Below are 20,800 nucleotides of genomic sequence, written 5' to 3'. Positions count from 1 at the left end.
CAATTCAAAAAGGATGTGGAGAAGCTTGAGAGAGTGCAGAGGAGAGCCATGCGCATGCTTAGAGGTCAGGATAACAGACCTTATGATGAGACGCTGAGAGCCATGGGACTCTTCAGCCTGTTAAAGCACAGCCTGAGGGGCGATCTGGTGGCCACCTGTAAGTTTATTAGGGGTGTACACCAGGGTCTGGAGAAACATCTGTTCACCAGAGTGCTCCAAGTGTTGACAAGATCAAATGGTGACAAACTCCTCTGCGACCGTTTCAGGCTGGACATAAGGAAGAACTTCTTTATTATTCGGGCCCCCAAAGTTTGGAATAGACTGCTGCTGGAGGTGATTCAAGCACCCACTTAGAACGCCTTCAAGACGCATTTGGATGTTTATCTTGTTGGGAACCTATGATCCCTGCTGAATTCCTGCCCCTGGGCAGGGGGCTGGACTCAATGATGCTCTGGGGTCCCTTCCAGCCCAAATGTCTATGAAATCTATGAAAATTTGGAATGAGCTTTCAAAGGAGGTGGTGCTCTCCCCTACCTTGGGAGTCTTTAAAAGAAGGCTGGATAGTCACCTAGTTGGTGTAATCTGACCCCAGCATTTGCCTGTCCAGGCAGGGGGTTGGACTTTATGATCTGTTGAGGTCCCTGTAGACCCTAGTATCTGTGCATTTATGGTGCCATACAAACAACCCACAAAGATATTCCACATTTTTGGAATAACTTTGTGTCTGGTTTCCTACTTCATGGCATCATAAATCAGCTGAATTTGTAGCACAGTTACTATTTATGATGAGTTTAACATATTAATCACATGACAACTACAACATGTGCCTGGAGCCTTACACTACAAATCCAGCAATGTCACTTCCCACATCACCAGAAATGACACGGTAAGAGTTTATATAATGGTAATATGTCATCACCATTAGACATTTGCTGTTTTCCCCTTTTCCCTAAAGCACAAGGAATGGATAAACTTCCACTGTATCCGTGAAGGGAACAGATTCAAGTCATTTGGAGCAAGTGGGCACTAAATTTTGAAACTAAAGCACTACCTCCTATCACAATTATGAAAGTATGCCAGGAGTCAAAAAACACATTTCCCAAGTTATGTGTGATGTTATAGGCCAAAACCAACTCCTAAATTACCTAGAAACTGACTGGCAGATCATGCAAGGAATAGAAATAAATGCAATATTATCACAGTGAAATGTTCCATTTAACAATCAGGCTACCGTCTTCAGTATTACATATGTTGGACGAGATAGAGTTATAAAAGCTAGAGGTCATTCAGATCTGAATTTGAATTTATTGTCCTGAATTCTTTTCCCAACCCCCTCTCTAACCCTTTACAAACTCTATTACTCACTTTGCAATAATTGGAAAGATAAAGACAACTGGCACTAAAATGATAAGCAACATCTGTGCCTTGGTGGATACAGAAACAAATCACTGCGTGTTTTAAATACTGCATATTTGTGCAACTTCACTTCCTGCTAAAATTACATTAATTCACCATCTGGAAGGAACGCCATTTAGAACTATATGAGCATTTAAGTACCCACTTTGGATTAAATTTGTGGTTGTTGTAAATACTCCTGATTTAGCTTTGATTTGTCCTTTATTCAGCTCGTCAAAATGTAAGAGTTAAATCAGAAGCAGTTTTGCTGGATGATCTTAAAAAATGCAAAAGGCAGATGGATTAAAAAAAAGGAAGCCAAATATCTTTCCTCTTTAATGATCATAGTTATAATCCACTTAATGCAACTATCTCCATTTACTGCACCATCACAAAGTTTGAGTGAGTTATATAAAAAAAAATAAAAATAAAAGCCATTTGACAGATATTTCAAGTTTCTGGAAAATGTTTGTATTATTGACGATTTTGTGGATCTGATTCAAAATTGGCTGCATTAGAGAGTCAGTGATGAAGCAATAGTTTTCACTAAAAAAGTCACTCCTGTGGCTGCATGTTATAGACCAAATAGAGCAGACACACACACAAACAAATTCTGCAATAAAGGCCACCTCTACATGTTACAGGTATTTAACAAGTTAACTGCATATTTACCTTAAGACCAGCTACATGTACAAAGTAGCTATCACATAATAAAAAGTTTCAACTAGCTATAAAGTTAAACCTCAAAAATACATATTAACGTTATAGCTGGGTGCTATCAAGCTTTAATTTGCATGGGTAGTAGGGCTGTCAGGGCTCCCAGCCTCAGGGGTGTACTATATCCAGAATGAAACCTCTAAGCCCTTCAGATTGCAGTTTCTATGATCCCCAAGGCTCGGGGGTGCATGAAATCCCTGGCCCGCATGGGGCTCTCAGTTCTGGCTGCACCGCACATGCAGCCAGGACAGAGAGTCTCACAACTGACATGGCTCTCATTTCTGGCTGCACCTCATGTGCAGCTGGGACCAAGAAAGGGTACCTGTACCCACTGGGGGGGTCCTAGTCCCAGCTGCCTGTGAAGTGCAGCTGGAACTGGAAGCCCCTGTCAGGTGCAGAAACGCTTGGTCCTGGCTGTACATGGCTCCCATGGCTGGCAACCCCCTAGGCAAATGGGGCTCCCAGTCATGGGAGCCTGCTTTTTGCCAGGACAGGGGAAGCCCAGGATGCGTGGTACATGTGGCATGTGCGTATCATGCATTAGATCCAATTGCACCTTTACCTACACATGTAGAGGGGGCCAAGTAGAATGAAAAACATGCAGAATGTATTAGTACTGAATAGGAAAGGCAAGAATTGATGAATAATGGACAGTGAAATCAAGCAAAGTTTGCTAAGATATATGGTATGTTTACAATTCTTAATGCTGTTCCTGGAAGAAACCTAGGTGAGGTAAACAGCCTAGTGGCTACTGCAGGAAGACAATGAAGACAAAGGTCAATCTTCAACGGAGAAGAAAAGAGAAACTAGGAGAATGCTTATATTTTTATTTAAAATGAGTATTTAAGAGGAGCATGTTTGACAACAAAATTTTCAACGCTGAATGGTGTAAAGAGAGGATTTTAGTAATGTAGAAAGCCTTTGAAATCATGTATTACAATATTCTTTAAAAGGTTAGAAGTAAGTAGCCATATAGCTTTTCGTTATGGTTTACATCCCAATGAAAAGGCAAGAAAAGTTTGAGGACAAATTCTGAACATGTTTTCCTACTATATGTATTTTTATTTTGTTTTCCTACTATATATTATTAATATTATGTCATTTGATTTATGTTAATAAGTTGCCGACAAGGAGACATGGTTGCTGCCAGGAAATATACAGCTGGTCTCATAGAAACATTGTTTCTTCCTCCACCTCCATCATCTAGAATTGATTGAATTCTTTTAGTTACTGCTGAGTGTTTGTAAAGCAACCTAATAAAATAAGAATTTCCATCCTGGACCAGACTTGTGGTTCAACTAGTACAGTACTGTGTCTCTGACAGCAGTCAAAACCAAATGCCTCAGTTTGACGTCAGTTTGATTTCAGTTATTATTTTAAAATAATTGCTTTGCACCTTTAATAAGATAATTGAACTTCAGATTCTGAAAACAAAAGACTAATACTGACTTCTGGAGTCTACAGTCATATTTCACCAATGTCCAAGAAGCATATAAATATTCTAGCAAATCTTGTCACAAAGAGTAAATGATCCAAGTAATCTCAACTGGTTTTAACTAACATTTCTGGAGTTCACAACAATACGGTTAGAAATTCATGATGCCTCCTGTTGTTCTTCACAGTCTGCATAATTTGATCTTAAGAGTTTCTCTTAGAGGAACTCAGTTTGATCTTTTTACAGGCCAAAAATAAAGTGAGGTTTCAGCAGTGGTGTCAAAATGCAAGTTAACATTTTAGTTCAAAGGTTGGCAACTTTTCTGCAACTGTAGACCATACCAACAGAGCTGAGAACCAAGGTGGGGTGCAACTCAGATGCCAACACTTCCATTGCGGCCAATTCCTTCTGCTGCATTGTGCTGCTGATTGCTGCCAAATGCTATCATATTCAACTATTCCCCCACCACAGCCAGGAGCCAAATGTCACCATGGCTGGGATAAAACCTTGGCAGGCCAGATACAATTTGTCTGTGAACTTTATTTGGTCCACAGGCCATAGGTTGCCAACCTCTGTTCTAGTTCATTTGAGGCCTTTAACCAGGAGGTATGAAGTTTTTTAACATAAGTTAGGCTAAAAAACTGAGCTCTCCATTGACTTCTCACAAAAATGTATCTTTTGTACAAGGTTGCATTACTAGAACAGTAAATGACCTAATACCAAAGACAATCACGGTAAATGAAATTTAAAGGGGGAAGTTATGGATGCACAGCTGTTACAGTTTTGTGAGCTATTTTTTAAATCAGCCTTTTCACACTTCCAATACCAGTTTCTTTGACTGTCAGATGAACTAATCAACTAATAGACTAAGATAGTTAGTTGCCTTTCACTCTTCAAAAAGGGCCTTCATTTCTTACATATTCCAAAATGGTCCTTCACATGAAATACAGGTGTAAATATAAACTAAACTCCATTACCTACTGGAGGCAAAAGAAAGCAGCTCTTTGTATTCTTTGCACTTTTTAAATTGTAATAAAGCAAAGAAACAGAGTTCTAAACAGTTTTTAAGTAAGAAAAAGTGCCGTTTTTAGGAGTGTCTTGGAAACACCAAGTGAGAAACAATTAATATTAGTTTTTTGACAAACACTCCTTCAGCTTCATCTGTTTGGTAGAGTTCAGATCTCTGAGGTTTGTGTACTAGCTGGAATTGAGAAATAAACAAGTCCCACTGAACAGAGAGTAGGCTGAGATAAGAACAGTCAAAGACAAAAGAAAAATTAGGAAAGAAAAGGTAGAATGTTGTAATCATGACAGTCCATAAAAATGTGAGATACAAAGATTTTTGTGGGTGATATCTTTCACTGGATCAACTGTATAGTTGGAAGGAACAGACCAACATACAGAAACTCTTCACTTAGAAAGCACCCAATCTGCTCTGAGAATGCTCATGCTACCCACATCCCCAACACGATAAATGCCTTTACCACAACCTCTCTCGGGAGCCTGTTCCAGTTCTTTACTACCATCCTAGTGAGAACATTTTTCCTAATATCCCATGTAATCTTTCCCTGCAGCAACTTGAGACCATTGTTCCTTGTTCTGTCATCTGCCACCACTGAGAACAGTCTAGCTCCATCCTCTTTGGAATCCCCCTTCAGGTAGCTGAAGGCTGCTATTAAATCCCCTCTCAGTCTCGTCTTCTCCACACTAAATAAGCTCAGTTCCTTCAGCCTCTCCTCACAAGTCCTGTTCCCTAGACTTCTAACCATTTTCATTGCTCTCAACTGGACTCTCTCCAATTTGTCCATGTCCTTTCTGTAGTGGGGGCCCCAAAACTGGACACAGTACTCCAGATGTGGCCTCACCAGTACAGAATAGAGCAGAAAAATCACTTCCTTTGATCTGCTGGCAATGTTCCTACTAATGCAGCCCAGTATACTGTTAACTTTCTTTGTAACAAAGGCACACTGTTGGATCATATTCAGCTTATTGTCCACTGTAACTCCCAGGTCCTTTTCTGCAGATCTGCTGCTTATCCAGTCAGTCCCTAGCCTGTACCGGTACATGGGATTGTTCCATCTAATTTCCATTGTTAGAGGACAGGAAAGAAGGTGCAGAAAAAAGGTTTAACACCTTGCTGAATACATCTATATTTATACATAATATCTGAGCCATTGTACCAGGCAGGTTACTTGGCATTCCAATCTAGGGAAGTATTATCTGGCACACCAGAGGAAGGCAAAAACACCTTTAGTTAGATGTAGTTTTTGTGTACCATGCAATGTTTGTACCCTGCAATGGTCATATCAAAATATAAGCCTTGGCTCTGGGGCGTTGTGCAGAATACCCTAGGTCCTGCAAGTTAAGAAGTTTGTTTCTGCAGACTGGTGTTTTATAGCAAGCTCTCCTGTTGCTCAGACCCTACGGTGTTGATCTCCATACTGGTAGAGATGTGTGACAGGGGCTGCATCTACACAAGATGCTGGTTGCACAGTAGCCCAATACTACATGATGTGACTATAGCCCAACAACCATGATGTGACTATACTGCACAGTAGTATTAAGCTACTACACAGCAGTGTCACAAAAAAGACATTTATTGGATGAGTTACTGCTACTGTGTGGTAACTCAGGTTACTGCACAGTTTCAGTACATGTATAAACACTTGTGACTGTGCAGTAGCTTAATACTAAAGAATACGCAGCAATGACAGCACAGTCAGTGTCTCTTGTAGATGTGGCCAGGGTGTTTAAAAACTATTCTGGAATAGCCACTAAAGGGTTAATGTAGAGATTATATACTTCCATATATAGCAAAGTAACTAACCACATCTGGGTAAAAGGCTGAAGCCTGGATGGGGTAAGGGTGCTGCCAAAGAAGCTGGCAACTGCCTTAAAAACACTCCTCAGCACCATGGCTGTAAGTTGCTTGGGAAACAGATCCAGGAACCCCAACTAGAACTGGAATAAGCTATTTGGAGAGTCAACTAAGTAGGAATCCCTACCTCACATGGTAGGAAGAAGACCAGACTTTCTGGTTCAAATCATCAAGCCAGAGGAAGGTTAGGATATGGAAATTAACAACATGACAAATAACTAGAGGGTCTGAGGTATTAGAGGTGCAACATATACTTTATAGTCCCTTCAGAAGAGGTCAAGGAAGAATCTCTTCAACAAATAATACTGAAAGAAGGATATTAACTGTAGCATGGACCTGACTATTAGTGGTAGATGCCCTGGCTGCAGCCACTTAGCTGTTACTCCATTATTTATCCACAACTGGGAAGCATCTGGTTTGTCCATCAACCCCTCATCCCATTTCAAGATGTTGACTGTCACATGAATCATTAAGTTGGCTATAGACTATTAGTACAACATAAATTATTAGTAAGAACAAGTTGGGTCATTTTCTGAAGCCTAAGCAATGTTAGGAACATCTCTGGGTCTATGGGAACACATTTCCTTCCACACCCATTCCACCATCTAGGGTCCAGTGGCAGCAGGAATCCAGGGTCCAGCAGGGCTGGGAACAATGCAGGCTCTAGCAGAAATAAGCCAAGCTTGCTGCCAATGGCCATGCTCAGTGGCCCAACCTCCAGTAGCCCAGTGGGCAAAACAGAAAGCTTCCACACTCTATATGTCTGACATCTCTGGTCTATAAGGTACAAATCTTCCTGCCTCCTACCTGACTTCACACTAACAACTAACTATGTCTATCAGGTCCTGTTGCCATTGAACAAATTATATCACAAATATAGGCAGTATAATACCAACCAAAATACCTAGCCTCTTCTTACAAAAGTCAAGTGTCAACGGGTGGAACCTCTGCCTGAAGAAGGGTGTTTGTATTTGAAAGCTCGCAAGGAAGAATTTTTATAACTATTTTAGCTGGTCTAATAAAAGATATTAGATTTACCCCAAAAACTTTGTCCAACTACTAGAACCAGCGATACAATATACTAACAGTGTATTGATGAAAATGTCTCATTGAAAAAAATACAGCAAACTGGCATCTTTTGAGGATCCTAAAAGAATACTGGAAAAAAGAAAGAACATTGCTATTATTAAAACCATGTTTGTTGATGCATGTAGAAAATGTTCTCATACCTCTTCCATACATATTCCTTTACATGAATTCCATGCCTGGAATTTGGGTTCATTAGCTCAGTCCAAACTTTAATGAAAATTGCCTGTGCTAGTGCAGATCCCCTGAAAACAAAGGAAACAACCCATTGTGCTGCTACCTATAGTGTGAAAGCAAATGACTATGGGTCCAATCAGTAATCCCCTAGTGAGTTATACAATGTACAAATCCAGAGCTATCAGGCTCACAATTTACTGTACAGCGCACTCAGGAAATCTAAATAAAAAATATTAACTGTAGAGCCAGTAGGTTGATATCATCAGGGTGTGATCACTTGGGGTAATTTTTAAAATGGTATCGTGCTTAGCCACAAACAAAGGACTATTTTCCTGTGTGCACCTCATGTAGTTCTAATCTTGTTGCTGATCTTGCCCTTGTTCTTTCTCATTAAACATAATGTTAAAGAAACAGCACATAGTATATTTCCAATGATGATATTTGTTACCATTCCTCCTCCGTCCTTATCTCAGTTGTGATAAATCAAAATTGCTAGACCTGATGATAATTCAGCCATAATGATTTTTTCCTGGCATTCCAATTTGATTTTTAAAAAAATTACCCATAGTATCTAAATGACACTTTTCATTGCCACCAGTATCACTGATCAAGGCAATGACCTCCCTATATGAAAAGTCCAGCTTCATTGATTAGAATTTCCTGTTCAATCCCAATTCAGCTGGCAGTAATATTAACAGCACATAGATCTTATTGTCACTCCACAAGTAGTTGGATATGTATTTACATTGCAAATCTGTTCTGATTTCATGTGGGATGCGAGCGTGATTGAAAAGTAATTATATACATCAGGGTTTATTTCAGCATCAGTTGCTGCCTCTTCACACTGCTGTCAGACAGCAAGCCCATACAGATTCACTTCCTGTAGTGATTAAAAGCTGATGATATTATTAAGGTTAGAACTGGACTACAACTGACTCCAAGTGAATTTTGTTATAATTGCATCCAGAATAAACGTGTAAGCACATAACAAAAGGCAGAATACAATCGCAGCACATGAACTACTTCTGGCCAGTCTTCAAGAATCCCAAACCAGTGGCAGCAGTCTTACTACTTGTATTCAGAGTAAACCCATATGTTGTTGAATGAATTTTGAGCAATAGCCCAAATTGGGCCTCACCAAACAATAAACAGGGAGATGCACAATGCGATTCAAAGTTCCCATGCCTAAAGATGTTTTGAATGATACTAATAAAAAAAGATAGCAAGGGCAATCATTCTGGGGCCAGGAAAGTAGCTATTTTAGGTCAGGCACTTCAGCATTGCATACTAATGATTAACAATAAGCCCTGGCATCGCTCTGTCATTTTGGCTTACACATGCAAGGGCTCTTCAGCTGGCAAGAACGAGGAAAAAAAATATTACAGTCAAAACAAGGCCTTCCGCTGGGGTGCCTTTTTCTTCAGATATGTTTTTTAGTTAAAATATTACACATGACTTATCTTTAAATCACTTATTTGAACTATTCAGTCAATGCTTTTCATTTCTTTTTAGTGGTATGAGCTGAACCCCAAACTTAAAATGGTAGACCTCACTCTTCTGAGCAGTGGGACAGCAGCTGCCAACAGCTGATACCACTGACTTTACTTGTTTTCACTCTTTCTTTATTCAGCACTACAAATTACCCTAGTGTAAGCAGATTAACTTGTTTATTTCAGAAATATCAGATGTTACATTTCTGTATGTGGAATGAGTTTGAGAGACACTGACAGCAACAGAGTCAAGGATACATGATCCTTTAAGTTTAAACCTAATGACTGGTATTTCTAACCACTGTGCTAATTGAATCCAAACATTTTGTTTAAATGTTGTTAAAAAATAATTATGTCTGGTCTCCAAGTAATGGAATATATTTTAGTATTTTGCGCAATTCAGCTTCAAAAATATGCTTTTCTGGAGCTCCTATATTCATGATAACTTACTGCATTATAACACATTGTAAGCCGCTGACCTAATTAAATCATTCAAAATGTGAAGCTTTAATATTTTACGCATTCATATCACGCTGGTGTCAAACCTGCTTTATAGTTCACCAGATACTCAGTATACCTCACTCCTCCTCAAAGTTTTATGGAATAAGATCTTGTGTAGTAACAGAGATCGTGTAAGAACCAACACAGAAATGTCTCCTGAGCTATGGAAAGAACACAGATGTGTTTTTCCATGCTGTCAGCATATATGTATGCATGACAGAAGTATACAGTTCACCTTTGTAGACAAGCAGGCTACAAGAGAATACATCTCTGAATCCTTAAATGTAGTTCAGCTGAATGCACAGTATACACTTTCATACAGATTAGATCTACTATTATCCAAAAATAGGACCAAAATCTACTACAAAAATATAGCACTTTACAGTAAGAAAATACCTTTCATGCAAATGATGCACTATATAAAAAGCCATATGAAATAAAGAGTACTATATTTAAGGTGCTTGCTTAAAAAACTAAAAACTGTATATTTTGCTTTAATTAATGATGCTTGCAGTTTTTAGCAAATTTTTATTTTCATGTGAGCAGCACAGTCTCCCTGTTGGTTGGTGAGGTGATAAGGCATGCATTGTGAATTCTTCTGAATTTCAGATCTGACTCTCCATTGCTTGGCCATAATTCTAATTATAATGTCAAAATATTCACAAAAGAATATTGCATTTATGTTCAGAGCTTCATCTGAGGTGCTTCAATTCTCACTACAGTCCCTTTGTAATGAGATGAAGGTCTTTGATTTGCTGCAGAATCAGGACCTGACCCTAGGGTGACCTTCAGATAGGGGACCAAACAGGGGCCCTGGGTAGAAGAGATAATTATGTTTTATTACTGTCTTGATGCTAAAACTGAACTAATACCCCATTTTCCAAAAGATGAGATCTTTGAAAACCACAAATTTCTGCCCTCTTCCCTTCACTTCTTTCCTTCTGTCAAATAGAAATAAGGCACACTAATGGGAAAAGACCTCTGGTACTAATCCATTCACCTGTGCAACTGGCTGAGAGGTCTCACGTACCCTGGAAAAAGGAGAGGTAGACAAGGAATGAGGAAAGTGCAGCACATGGGCCCTGAGTTTTGGTGTGCTGCTAAATGCTAGAGGAGTTTTCCATTCTTTACTTGACTTGATAAAGGTTTTATGGTTGGATGGAGACTAAAAAAAGAAAGTTACTTAACAGTAACTGGAGTACTTTAAGATGTGTTGCCCAATTATCCATTCTCATATGTAGGAGAAGCGAATTTTTGTATGTCAGCATTACCTACACAGGCTGCCCCAGACACTCCTTCAGCTTCATCTGTTTGGTAGAGTTCAGATCTCTGAGGTTTGTGTACTAGCTGGAACTGAGAAATAAACAGTTCTACAAGTCCCACTGAACAGAGAGTAGGCTGAGATAAGAAAGGTCAAAGACAAAAGAAAAATTAGGAAAGAAAAGGTAGAATGTTGTAATCATGACAGTCCATAAAAATGTGAGATACAAAGATTTTTGTGGGTGATATCTTGCACGGGATCAACTGTATAGTTGGAAGGAACAGACCAACATACAGAAACCCTTCATACACAAAAAATATGTCTATATCCTTCCCAACTAAACAGTTGATCCAATATCACCCACAGAAATCCTTGCCTCTTCCAGGAGAGAAAAGTGACTTGAACAAAAGCGAAGCTAAGTGGCTTTAGCAGCATCTTTCTGAAAGCCTGATAGTCACCAACCAAAATTGAGTCTCCCCAGCCCCTCCACTTGAGCCTGCTCCCCAACATCAAGGGGATATAGTGTGTAGCATATCCCCCACACATAATTTGTCTCTTAAATTAGCATTTCAGAAGCAAATTCCAAGGAAAAGCAAAAGGAGATCAGGATTCAAATGTGTGGGTGGACAACATATCTCAAAGATTCCCAGGTACTGACAAATACACTTCTTTTCAAGTACAAAACCAGAAGCCACCACAGACACACCAAGATAACTGTAATCTATGGTCAGTCACTTAGAAAGCACCCAATCTGCTCTGAGAATGCTCATGCTACCCACATCCCCAACACGATAAATGCCTTTACCACAACCTCTCTCGGGAGCCTGTTCCAGTTCTTTACTACCGTCCTAGTGAGAACGTTTTTCCTAATATCCCATGTAATCTTTCCCTGCAGCAACTTGAGACCATTGTTCCTTGTTCTGTCATCTGCCACCACTGAGAACAGTCTAGCTCCATCCTCTTTGGAATCCCCCTTCAGGTAGCTGAAGGCTGCTATTAAATCCCCTCTCAGTCTCGTCTTCTCCACACTAAATAAGCTCAGTTCCTTCAGCCTCTCCTCACAAGTCCTGTTCCCTAGACTTCTAACCATTTTTATTGCCCTCCACTGGACTCTCTCCAATTTGTCCATGTCCTTTCTGTAGTGGGGGCCCCAAAACTGGACACAGTACTCCAGATGTGGCCTCACCAGTGCAGAATAATTACTTCCTTAGAACTACTGACAATGCTCCTACTAATGCAGCCCAGTATGCTGTTAACCTTCTTTGTAACAAGGACACACTGTTGGCTCATATTCAGCTTATTGTTTACTGTAAAGCCCAGGTCCTTTTCTGCAGTGCTGCTGCTTAACCAGTCAGCCCCCAACATGGGATTGTTCCATCCTAACTGTAAGATTTTGCACTTGTCCTTATTGAACATCATGACATTTCTTTTGGTCCAATCCTCCAATTTGTCTAGGTCTCTCTGAAACTTAGCCCTATCCTCCAGCATATCTACTACTCCCCCCAGCTTTGTGTTATACACAAACTTGTTGAGGGTGCACTCCATCCCATCTTTCAGGTCATTGATAAAAATATTGAACAACATCTCTTGTTATCTGCATCTCCAATTGCAGTTTGGCCTTCCTGATTTTATCTCTGCATGCCCAAGAAATACTCTTATACTCCTCCCTTGTAGTTTTTCCAAGTTTCTACTTTTTGTAAGCTTCCTTACAATAGATCATATCTTTGAACTAGTCACACAAATACACCACAACAACACCACAAAAAGAAAACCCCTACTGAACACATTCCCCTGTGTAGATATTATGAGAATAATCATCCATGCTATCCGACACAAGAACTTATAAGAAGGATCAAAGTTTATACTTTGAGGGGAAAAAGTCCTAACTCCCTTACTTCTTGCCTTCAAGCAATACCCAGATTTGGGCCAACTCATCACTAGAAGCAGACTCCAAACAACAGTCTCCAAATGGGATACATGCCTGACTTAATCACAGAGACACCAGAGAAGGTAGCTGCAAAGGTAACCTGAGCCATTTTGGAGTGAGCTAAAATCATGAAAGTAGGGTCCCACCATAGCTACTTTCTGCATGAAGGTTAGGAAAGAGCTCTCTTTGGTCCTAACTTTAGAACAGCACATAGACAATAACATGGTATGTTGAATCAATGCCAGCTGATGCAAATGGACACCAGGAGGAGGTGGTCCTTGGGGAACTGTGCCAGCCCAATGACTTTGTGCTGGGGCAGTGGTCTCCAAACTTTTTTGATCGCACATCCCCATCAGTAAAAAATTTTTGAGCACGCACCCCCAGTATATGTATATTTATATTTGTGCACCCCATCAGTAAAAGATTTTTGAGCATGCACCCCCAATATATGTAAATTTATATAAATATACATATAAATAGTAGTTCTAATATTTTCTTCCTGCACCCCAATGGATCATCTTGCGCGCACCCCACTTTAGAGACCACTGTGCTGGGGTATGAGGTGACTGAAGGGACTTGCTCAGCAGGAACTTGCACCATTTTATCTCATGCTCCTTCCTCGGCCTGGCCTTCAGTGACTACCAAATGTTACACTTGTTGCGCACATTAAATTCCTAAGGCAATACAAACACCTTGTGTGCAAATAAGATGTGCAAATCATCCCCTCACAAGAGGAAGAGAAAACCTGGTAATTTGGGAAAAGGCATCATAATATGACTAAGCAGAAAGGTGCCCTCTACCAGATCATGGCTAAGAGGGTAATAAAAATAAAGGAAAAAAATGCTTAGGATAATCCATCTCAAACACCAGACTGGAAAATGGTGGTGCCATGTGGAGAAAGTGTGTGTGCTGGGGGGAAGGAAGGTGGTGAGATGACTCCAGACAGTCTCTTGAAATAAACTGGTTTCAGTCTCCCAAAACTTAGGTTTCTGGAGAAACGAAAATAAGGGAAGATAATGAAAGGAAGAGAAACCAAAGGGCAACAACAAAAAGTGAAAGGAGTAGTCACTGCAAGTCTGATCATAGCTACCTGACGAGAAGTTGCTCTGACATCCAGGCAATTGCAAGAGAATGAAGACTAAGAATGTATGTTCTGCTGTTTATTCCCTTTGTATGGGGTGGGAAGCCTGATGGGATCAGCTGGAACAGGTACTGCTAAGCTAAAAAAGTATATAGTTAAAAGGCTCACAAACAGAAATGTGTACATGGAGAACTGAAGGACAACAAAGGTTTTAAAATCCCAGTACTGGCCTGTTCCTGAGGTTTTGCTACATCGTATGCTGGCAAAATACAAGTGCCAAAAGGTTGCCTCCTCTGCTGGGCAAGATGATGGGGTCAGGTGCCAAAATCATTTTGCCCAACGGGTGGTATATTTGTGATACTTTACATAGTCAAGTGGAAGACAGCTTGGCTGCTGGCTGCAAAAGCAGATGCTCTGGCATGTCCCTACTGTACTGATAAATATTGAGACAAGCTCTGGTACAGCAGGAATCTGGACCCACCGCTTTACATTATTTTAAATGCACAACTCCTCTAACACTATGTTTACCTGTGACTCAGTCCAGCAAATCCCTTGGTCTTTCCTTCTTAGACATCTCAGACATCAAAGGGTTCAACTTCAGCTTTGCTCATCTCCCAAAAATCTCTCTTCCTTCCAGAAAACTCAAACAGTGAACCCATAATTACCCGCAGCGCTCATTTCCCATTACCAAACTTGTTAACTTGTTCCATCTTATTTTATGGATCCTGAGCAGTAATCCCTAGGTATTTCCTGTCTCCTTAGGCACAACATCATGTTTGGCTAGATCCCAAACAGTACGCTAATAGTTCCTAATGTGCCTCTTAAATCTTGATCCCCAGATCCCTTCTTTTCTATCTCTTTTATTTAGGTTCCTTGTAGCTTACGACCTTACTAGAGACTCATTGTTACTGTTACATTGCATTTTTTTCAGTTTACGTTTCACTTCACATTTAATCACATCCAACTCAGTCTGATGAAACTGGATGGGACGATGACACTGTAGGACATCCTGGACAATAATCATTCATGTTTTTACAAATACAGGTACAGAATTAAACACACTGTTTTAGGTTACAGAGAAAATGTGTTTTTAATACAACATGCACATTCCCTAAACTAGCAATTAAATCCCTTGCATTGTAGTGGGTAATTTAATAAATTTACATAAAACTGTCCTCCCCACCAAAACACATTTAAATTATAGACCGTTTAAATATTAATCAACTTACATCTTTTCCATGAATGCCTTCTTGTCCTGGTTCTCCTTTATCCCCTTTTCCACCCTAGGAGAATGAATACATATTTTAGTTTTCTATACAAAAATTGTATTCAATTGGAAAACCATGTTTTGGATAAAAACATCTATTTCATAACTATCTCTCTATATCATATCATCTAGACCTTATTAAAAGCACAGGCAAAGCTATTTCCTATACTCCAGGAGAAGTATAATAAAAAAAAAATTAAAAGCCTGGCCCTGAATAAGTGTCCTAGAAGCTGGTGCTCCTTACCTTTTCAAGGAGTATTAACCAGCCAGAGGAAAAACCATGTACTTATATTTGTCACACTGCATCCATAAAAATAGGGATAGTGAAAAAATTAAAAGAAACAAAATGATTTATATTAGGATACAGTCTTTTCTCTGGAACTGGGAATTGACACCAACTCATTATTGTAGCTAAAATAGTTTGTGTACTGATACTGGGTTTGACTAAAAATATATGTGTGACTTCTACAGAACTTAAGTAAATTGCTTCCCTCTGCCCCACTGTAAAATCAATGGTTTATTGTTTTAATCTAATATTTTTAACTGCACAGAAAAAACTTATAAAAGCAAGGGGTTGCACTCAGATAGCAAAAAAGTATTTATCGTTCTCCTGCACACCCTGTCAAATGGCCCATCATTACAATTAGTGGAAGCCCCACATGTAAATATGGAAAGTGTACATTCCAGAGAAATAATTCTAAGTGTGGTTTAGAAACTTTTACAGGAACATGGTTTACAGGATTTTTATACACTACAAAAGATTAGGACTACATTTTTATGCCATACCAAATTGCTCCATGGAATCTGAATTTCAGTTTGAATTTCTTATCACTTAGAAATAAAGTATATAGTATAAAAATACTATGTCTACAAAGTAATACAAAATGCAAGCTGTCTATTAGCCATCCAAAGATCTCTAACAAATACTGATGATGTAAAAAAGACAAGCACTAAGAAAGGCTCTTTGAGGGCCACAACTGCATACATATTTGTGCAATGCTTCCAAAATAATTACGCTGATATAGACATCTATTTGTTACTGTAATATAATTATTAAATATGAATAATCAGAACAGTAAACTTCCACTTTCCTATTATGGTTCTTGTAGAGAATAGTGTCCACAATGACCTTAATGCAACTGTTTATTGATGCCCATTGTTGTATAAAAAAGTAAAATTCTCCTATAATAAGTCATCTTTTGTATTAGTCAATAAAAGGAGATGCTGCCTTGAAAAATCAGAACAATGTATATTTCAAAATATTAAAGTACAAGCTTTGGAGACGTGAATATTTTGCGAACAGAAAAGATAGTACGCAGGATTCTCCAGGACAGAAGGTTGTAGACTGGTTCATATATTTCCACAGGAAGAATTACAAAATAAAAATCTCTTTTAATGTTACAAGAAAGGAGTCAATTCTTTACAATTTTATATCACCTCTTTTTACTTAAAGTAGCTTCCATTAAGAGTGACAGAGATTTTTGCCTAAGTAGGCTACACTGAACACCAAACCCTTTGTCAAGCAAAGAGAGAACACTGTACTGTCATCTCAGTTATCTCAAGGGGACTACGTTGATATGAGCAGTAACTATTCATTATGTCAGAATATCCTTTATACTTCTGTTATCTAAATGAACGGAGATCATTCAGTTAATTTCATTTGTGACATGACCCTGATTCAAAGCTATTCCTCCAGTGGCAATAACAAAGAGCATTTAATCTAATAATAGAAGAGCATTTTTGCAAAGCAAGTTTCTCTTAGCTTTCTTAATCAGCTAAAGCTTACAAATAAATTAGCATCTACAGGACCATGAGTTTAATTGTCCCATACACAAATAGCCTCTAGGTATTTCCTTGTTGTAACTCTAGTACATCTAATTCACAACAAACATAATATTATACATTAGCCCATATTATTCATTCAAGTCTTTTCCTCTAGTATTCTCTCAACCTTTTATATCTGGCAAAAAGTACAATTTAAACTGGAGACCTTCACATATACTCATTGAAAAAAATCCTTAGAACCATTTTCTCTCTCTACCATGGCACTGTTCAAGACAGCAGTATCTAATGACAAGCAACTTAAAATGTAGCAGTTAAAAGCCCAAATGTATGCTATTTTTTAAATATCTCAAGTAAGACTATAGAAGAAAATTGAATAAGAAATCTTTTCCATTTGTATCCCTCTGACAGACTGAGGATTTCACCATCTTTCAACTCACATAAGCCAAATCATCATTATAGTCTGACAATATTTCTAAAACTATAATAATGTATTTGCAATAATATCTTGTTCCTATAGTTGAATTATTTTAACATCTCAATTTCTATTATTTTTAGGATATTTCAAAATTGGACTAATTTAAAGATTTTTTCATGGTTTTTCTTTATCTGTTTATAAATTCTACGTACATGGAAATAGGAGGAATATACACAGTATTGTTGGAAAAGTGATGCCATTTTGTAAAATCATGAATGTCTCTATGAGTCTAAGAATAATAATGCATTCCTTAATACTATCAAACATGTACACTGGCAAAAACAACATACAGCTAGAGGTCACCTAAAACAAGAGCTCTCTGTGTCATTTGGTTACAAAGGCTGGGTTAGAGTTTATGTTACACCATGATGCAGGCCTTGAAGTACATGCCTCCTCACCTGCACTCATTGCAGGCAAGTGGTGAGAGGTACAAAAAATATGCTAGTCCTTCTGATTCAAAAGACATCAGCAATTCAATAAGCTTATTGTTTCCTTAGGAAAGACAAAACCAAAGAGCTTTTAGCAGTGAGACTAGGATACTTTCATATTGAAAGAGCCTTGGGCCAGCCTGTTGCAGTAGGACTTTCATATGAACATATATTGATTTTTCACTATATTAAAGTACTTCCAGTCAACAAAGCTATGACAAACATTGCGTGGATTGTGTCTTTTCAAAACAAGAATTCCAGTGCAGCAGAGTTCCAATTCTCATCATTTCGTCTTATGTAAACTGAGCCAAACCGTGCTTTTTCCTGCTGTTAGGGCAGCACATTATATAGTGCATGATTGACAGTTTTAAATGTAATCAGTCTGAAGAATTTACCACTCAAAAATGTTTGGCAGGCGTTATAAATAGTCAATATTATGGGTTACCTATTAGGTTTCCAAAAGAGTGTTGAAAGCTTTCCTAAGTCTGATATTCCAATCTGTTCAAACCATCTTCATAAATTAAATCTCACAAATTAAAGATAATTTGTGAGATTTGCACAAACAGGACTGGAAACATTGTACCTTATTTGTTACTTAATTAAAGCTAATCCAGTACAATACTGAATTACTTCCAGAGATTTCATTTCCTGGGTTGGATTCTGCTTTCAGTCGCACCCATGTGGAGAGGGCACATGCTATTCATGTGAAATCTTGAACCTAGTAAAGTCAGTGGGAATACTCTTAAGAGGGCCAGGAGTTGACTCATGGTCTTTACAAGAAGCTGTAAACATGTGCGCCAATTTTTAACCCTTTCCAATTTTGCCTGAGTTAAAATTGAATCAGTTACGACAATGCTGAAAGCTGGCAATACTTCTTCACTTTACTCCTTTAGTTTTTATTTTAAATTATACAAAAGGCCATCATTAATGTAAATTGAAAAAAAACACTAAAAACATCAAAAAATAAGGTATCATATGCAGCATTACCTTATCAGTGTTACTTATTCTGTATTTCTAATTGCCTTGTTCCTTGATATATTCCTGTTTGCATTGTCTGTCAAATTTCCTAAATACTCAGATTATCAATTATGGTAATGGATGAAATACTGGTGAGAAACTTTTGAAATATTCTCATTTTATGATGTATTATTTTAGATCTTTAACAAAGATAGTTAAAGCTAGTTTTGCTACTGCTTTATTAGAGCAGTATTTGTGATAGAAAACTTCATCTCACAATTAAATGTCTTTATTACTTTCTTTTCATAATTTATAAGTTGAATCAAGTTAAAAGCAATGCTTATTTTCTCTGCCAATTGTATGAATATAGCCAACTACAACATTTGGCTAAAAACATCCCTTAGAGCTCCGTGAGACACAATTAGGCCTCCATCCCAATGACCTTCTCACCAACTGAACCAGAATCTCTCTAGGAGCACTGGGACACTATATTCCAGAGAAGATGAAACTTTAAAGCTTCACAGGACCACTACTTATACAGATACTTTGGTTCTCCACACAGATCATCCACTTAAACTAATCTACTTCATCACCTACCGCAGTTCAAGTTTGGAGGACATGTCCATAGAAACAGAAAAGCACACATAAGTAACCTAATTCCATATATCTGTAATATCTGTATGCTCCACAGAACTACTACCTAGGCATGGACCAGAAACAACAGTGAAAAATATTGTGAACTGAAGCTGGTACTGATCGACACAAAATCTACTGCTAAAAGACAATCTTTGAACTAAGCAGTGAGGGTGCTTAATATAGCCTGTGTCACAGAGCTGGGTGGATGACATCAAGTCCTGCACTAATCCACATCTATTTCCAACCCCTATAGGGCACTCTGTATATCAAATCTACAGAAGTGAAGAAGGCAGTGACCCGCATTCATTTCTTCAGCAAATATCAAATGCAAGACAGGAGCCTCAGGTGCAATAATTTTATTCAACTTAATTCATCCCAAAAAACTAACTGCTCTTGTGATTCAGCCACAGTAACTGATCTTTGTGATTGTTTATAGAATCATTGTAGATGAAATGATTCAGAAAGGAACTCACCAATACTTTGTTGGCAATGGTGGTGAAGTAATCCAGTTTTATTTCTCTGTAAGATTTTATCATATCATACTGCTTTCCGTAGGTACTTCACCTGCAGTTGGTCACACCATAGATCTGATCTTTGGCCTACATATTCAGATCAAAGTTACCTTGCTATGGAAGTGGTCAGAAACCATCCATCTCCCCGGGGGAAAAGAATGACCAATGATCCTGATTCAATCATAAAGACTCATGGACTCCAAAAGAAATCCAAAGTCTACTAAAGAATCAGAGCATTCCATCCAAGGGACAAGGAGCTGTGGCCCTTGGGAATTATAACCCTAATAAATAAGAACCTTTACTATAAGTAGAGTGGCCTGCAATAGCTTGTTCCTCTCCATCATCCACAGATCGGACTGATTTTCTGGTACTCCAACTTAGATGAAAAGAAAGATGTAAACATGAGCACTGATGGCAGCAAATAAAGGATAATATACACAGGATGACACAAACTTATTTCAGGCTAAACTGAAACTATGGCACAGGCCAAGAAAATCTTTCTGCAGCCTCCATTGAAGCTCTTAAACCCATCCTCAAGGAGCTATGCAAGGCGGCCAATACAGCTTTAGCGAAACTTATTGTCTACAGCCTGAAACAAAACTGAGTACTATATGGAGTATCGTCCGAGTTCACTGAAAAAAATCGTGTGCATTTGATTTCATAGATTTCATAGACATTAGGGCTGGAAGGGACCTCGGGAGATCATTGAGTCCAGCCCCCTGCCCAAAGGGCAGGAAGTCAGCTGGGGTCAAAGGATCCCAGCAAGATAAGCATCCAATTTACTCTTGAAGG

At 38.6% G+C, this 20,800-nt stretch overlaps 1 protein-coding gene across 2 annotated transcripts in view; it reads right to left on the bottom strand.

Annotated features, from left to right (window-relative positions):
* COL19A1 (collagen type XIX alpha 1 chain) overlaps positions 1-20,800 on the bottom strand; it is a 391,132-nt gene that overhangs the window by 242,240 nt on the left and 128,092 nt on the right. For both annotated transcript variants that reach the window (XM_019537606.1, XM_019537607.1), the window contains exon 13: positions 15,178-15,231. In XM_019537606.1, the coding sequence (XP_019393151.1) occupies positions 15,178-15,231 (54 nt within the window). The remainder of the gene's footprint in view (positions 1-15,177; positions 15,232-20,800) is intronic.

The sequence above is a fragment of the Crocodylus porosus genome, unplaced genomic scaffold (genome assembly GCF_001723895.1).
Source record: "Crocodylus porosus isolate Cpor-Errol unplaced genomic scaffold, CroPor_comp1, whole genome shotgun sequence".
NCBI classification, from domain to species: domain Eukaryota; kingdom Metazoa; phylum Chordata; order Crocodylia; family Crocodylidae; genus Crocodylus; species Crocodylus porosus.
This window is presented reverse-complemented; position numbering and strand designations above follow the sequence as displayed.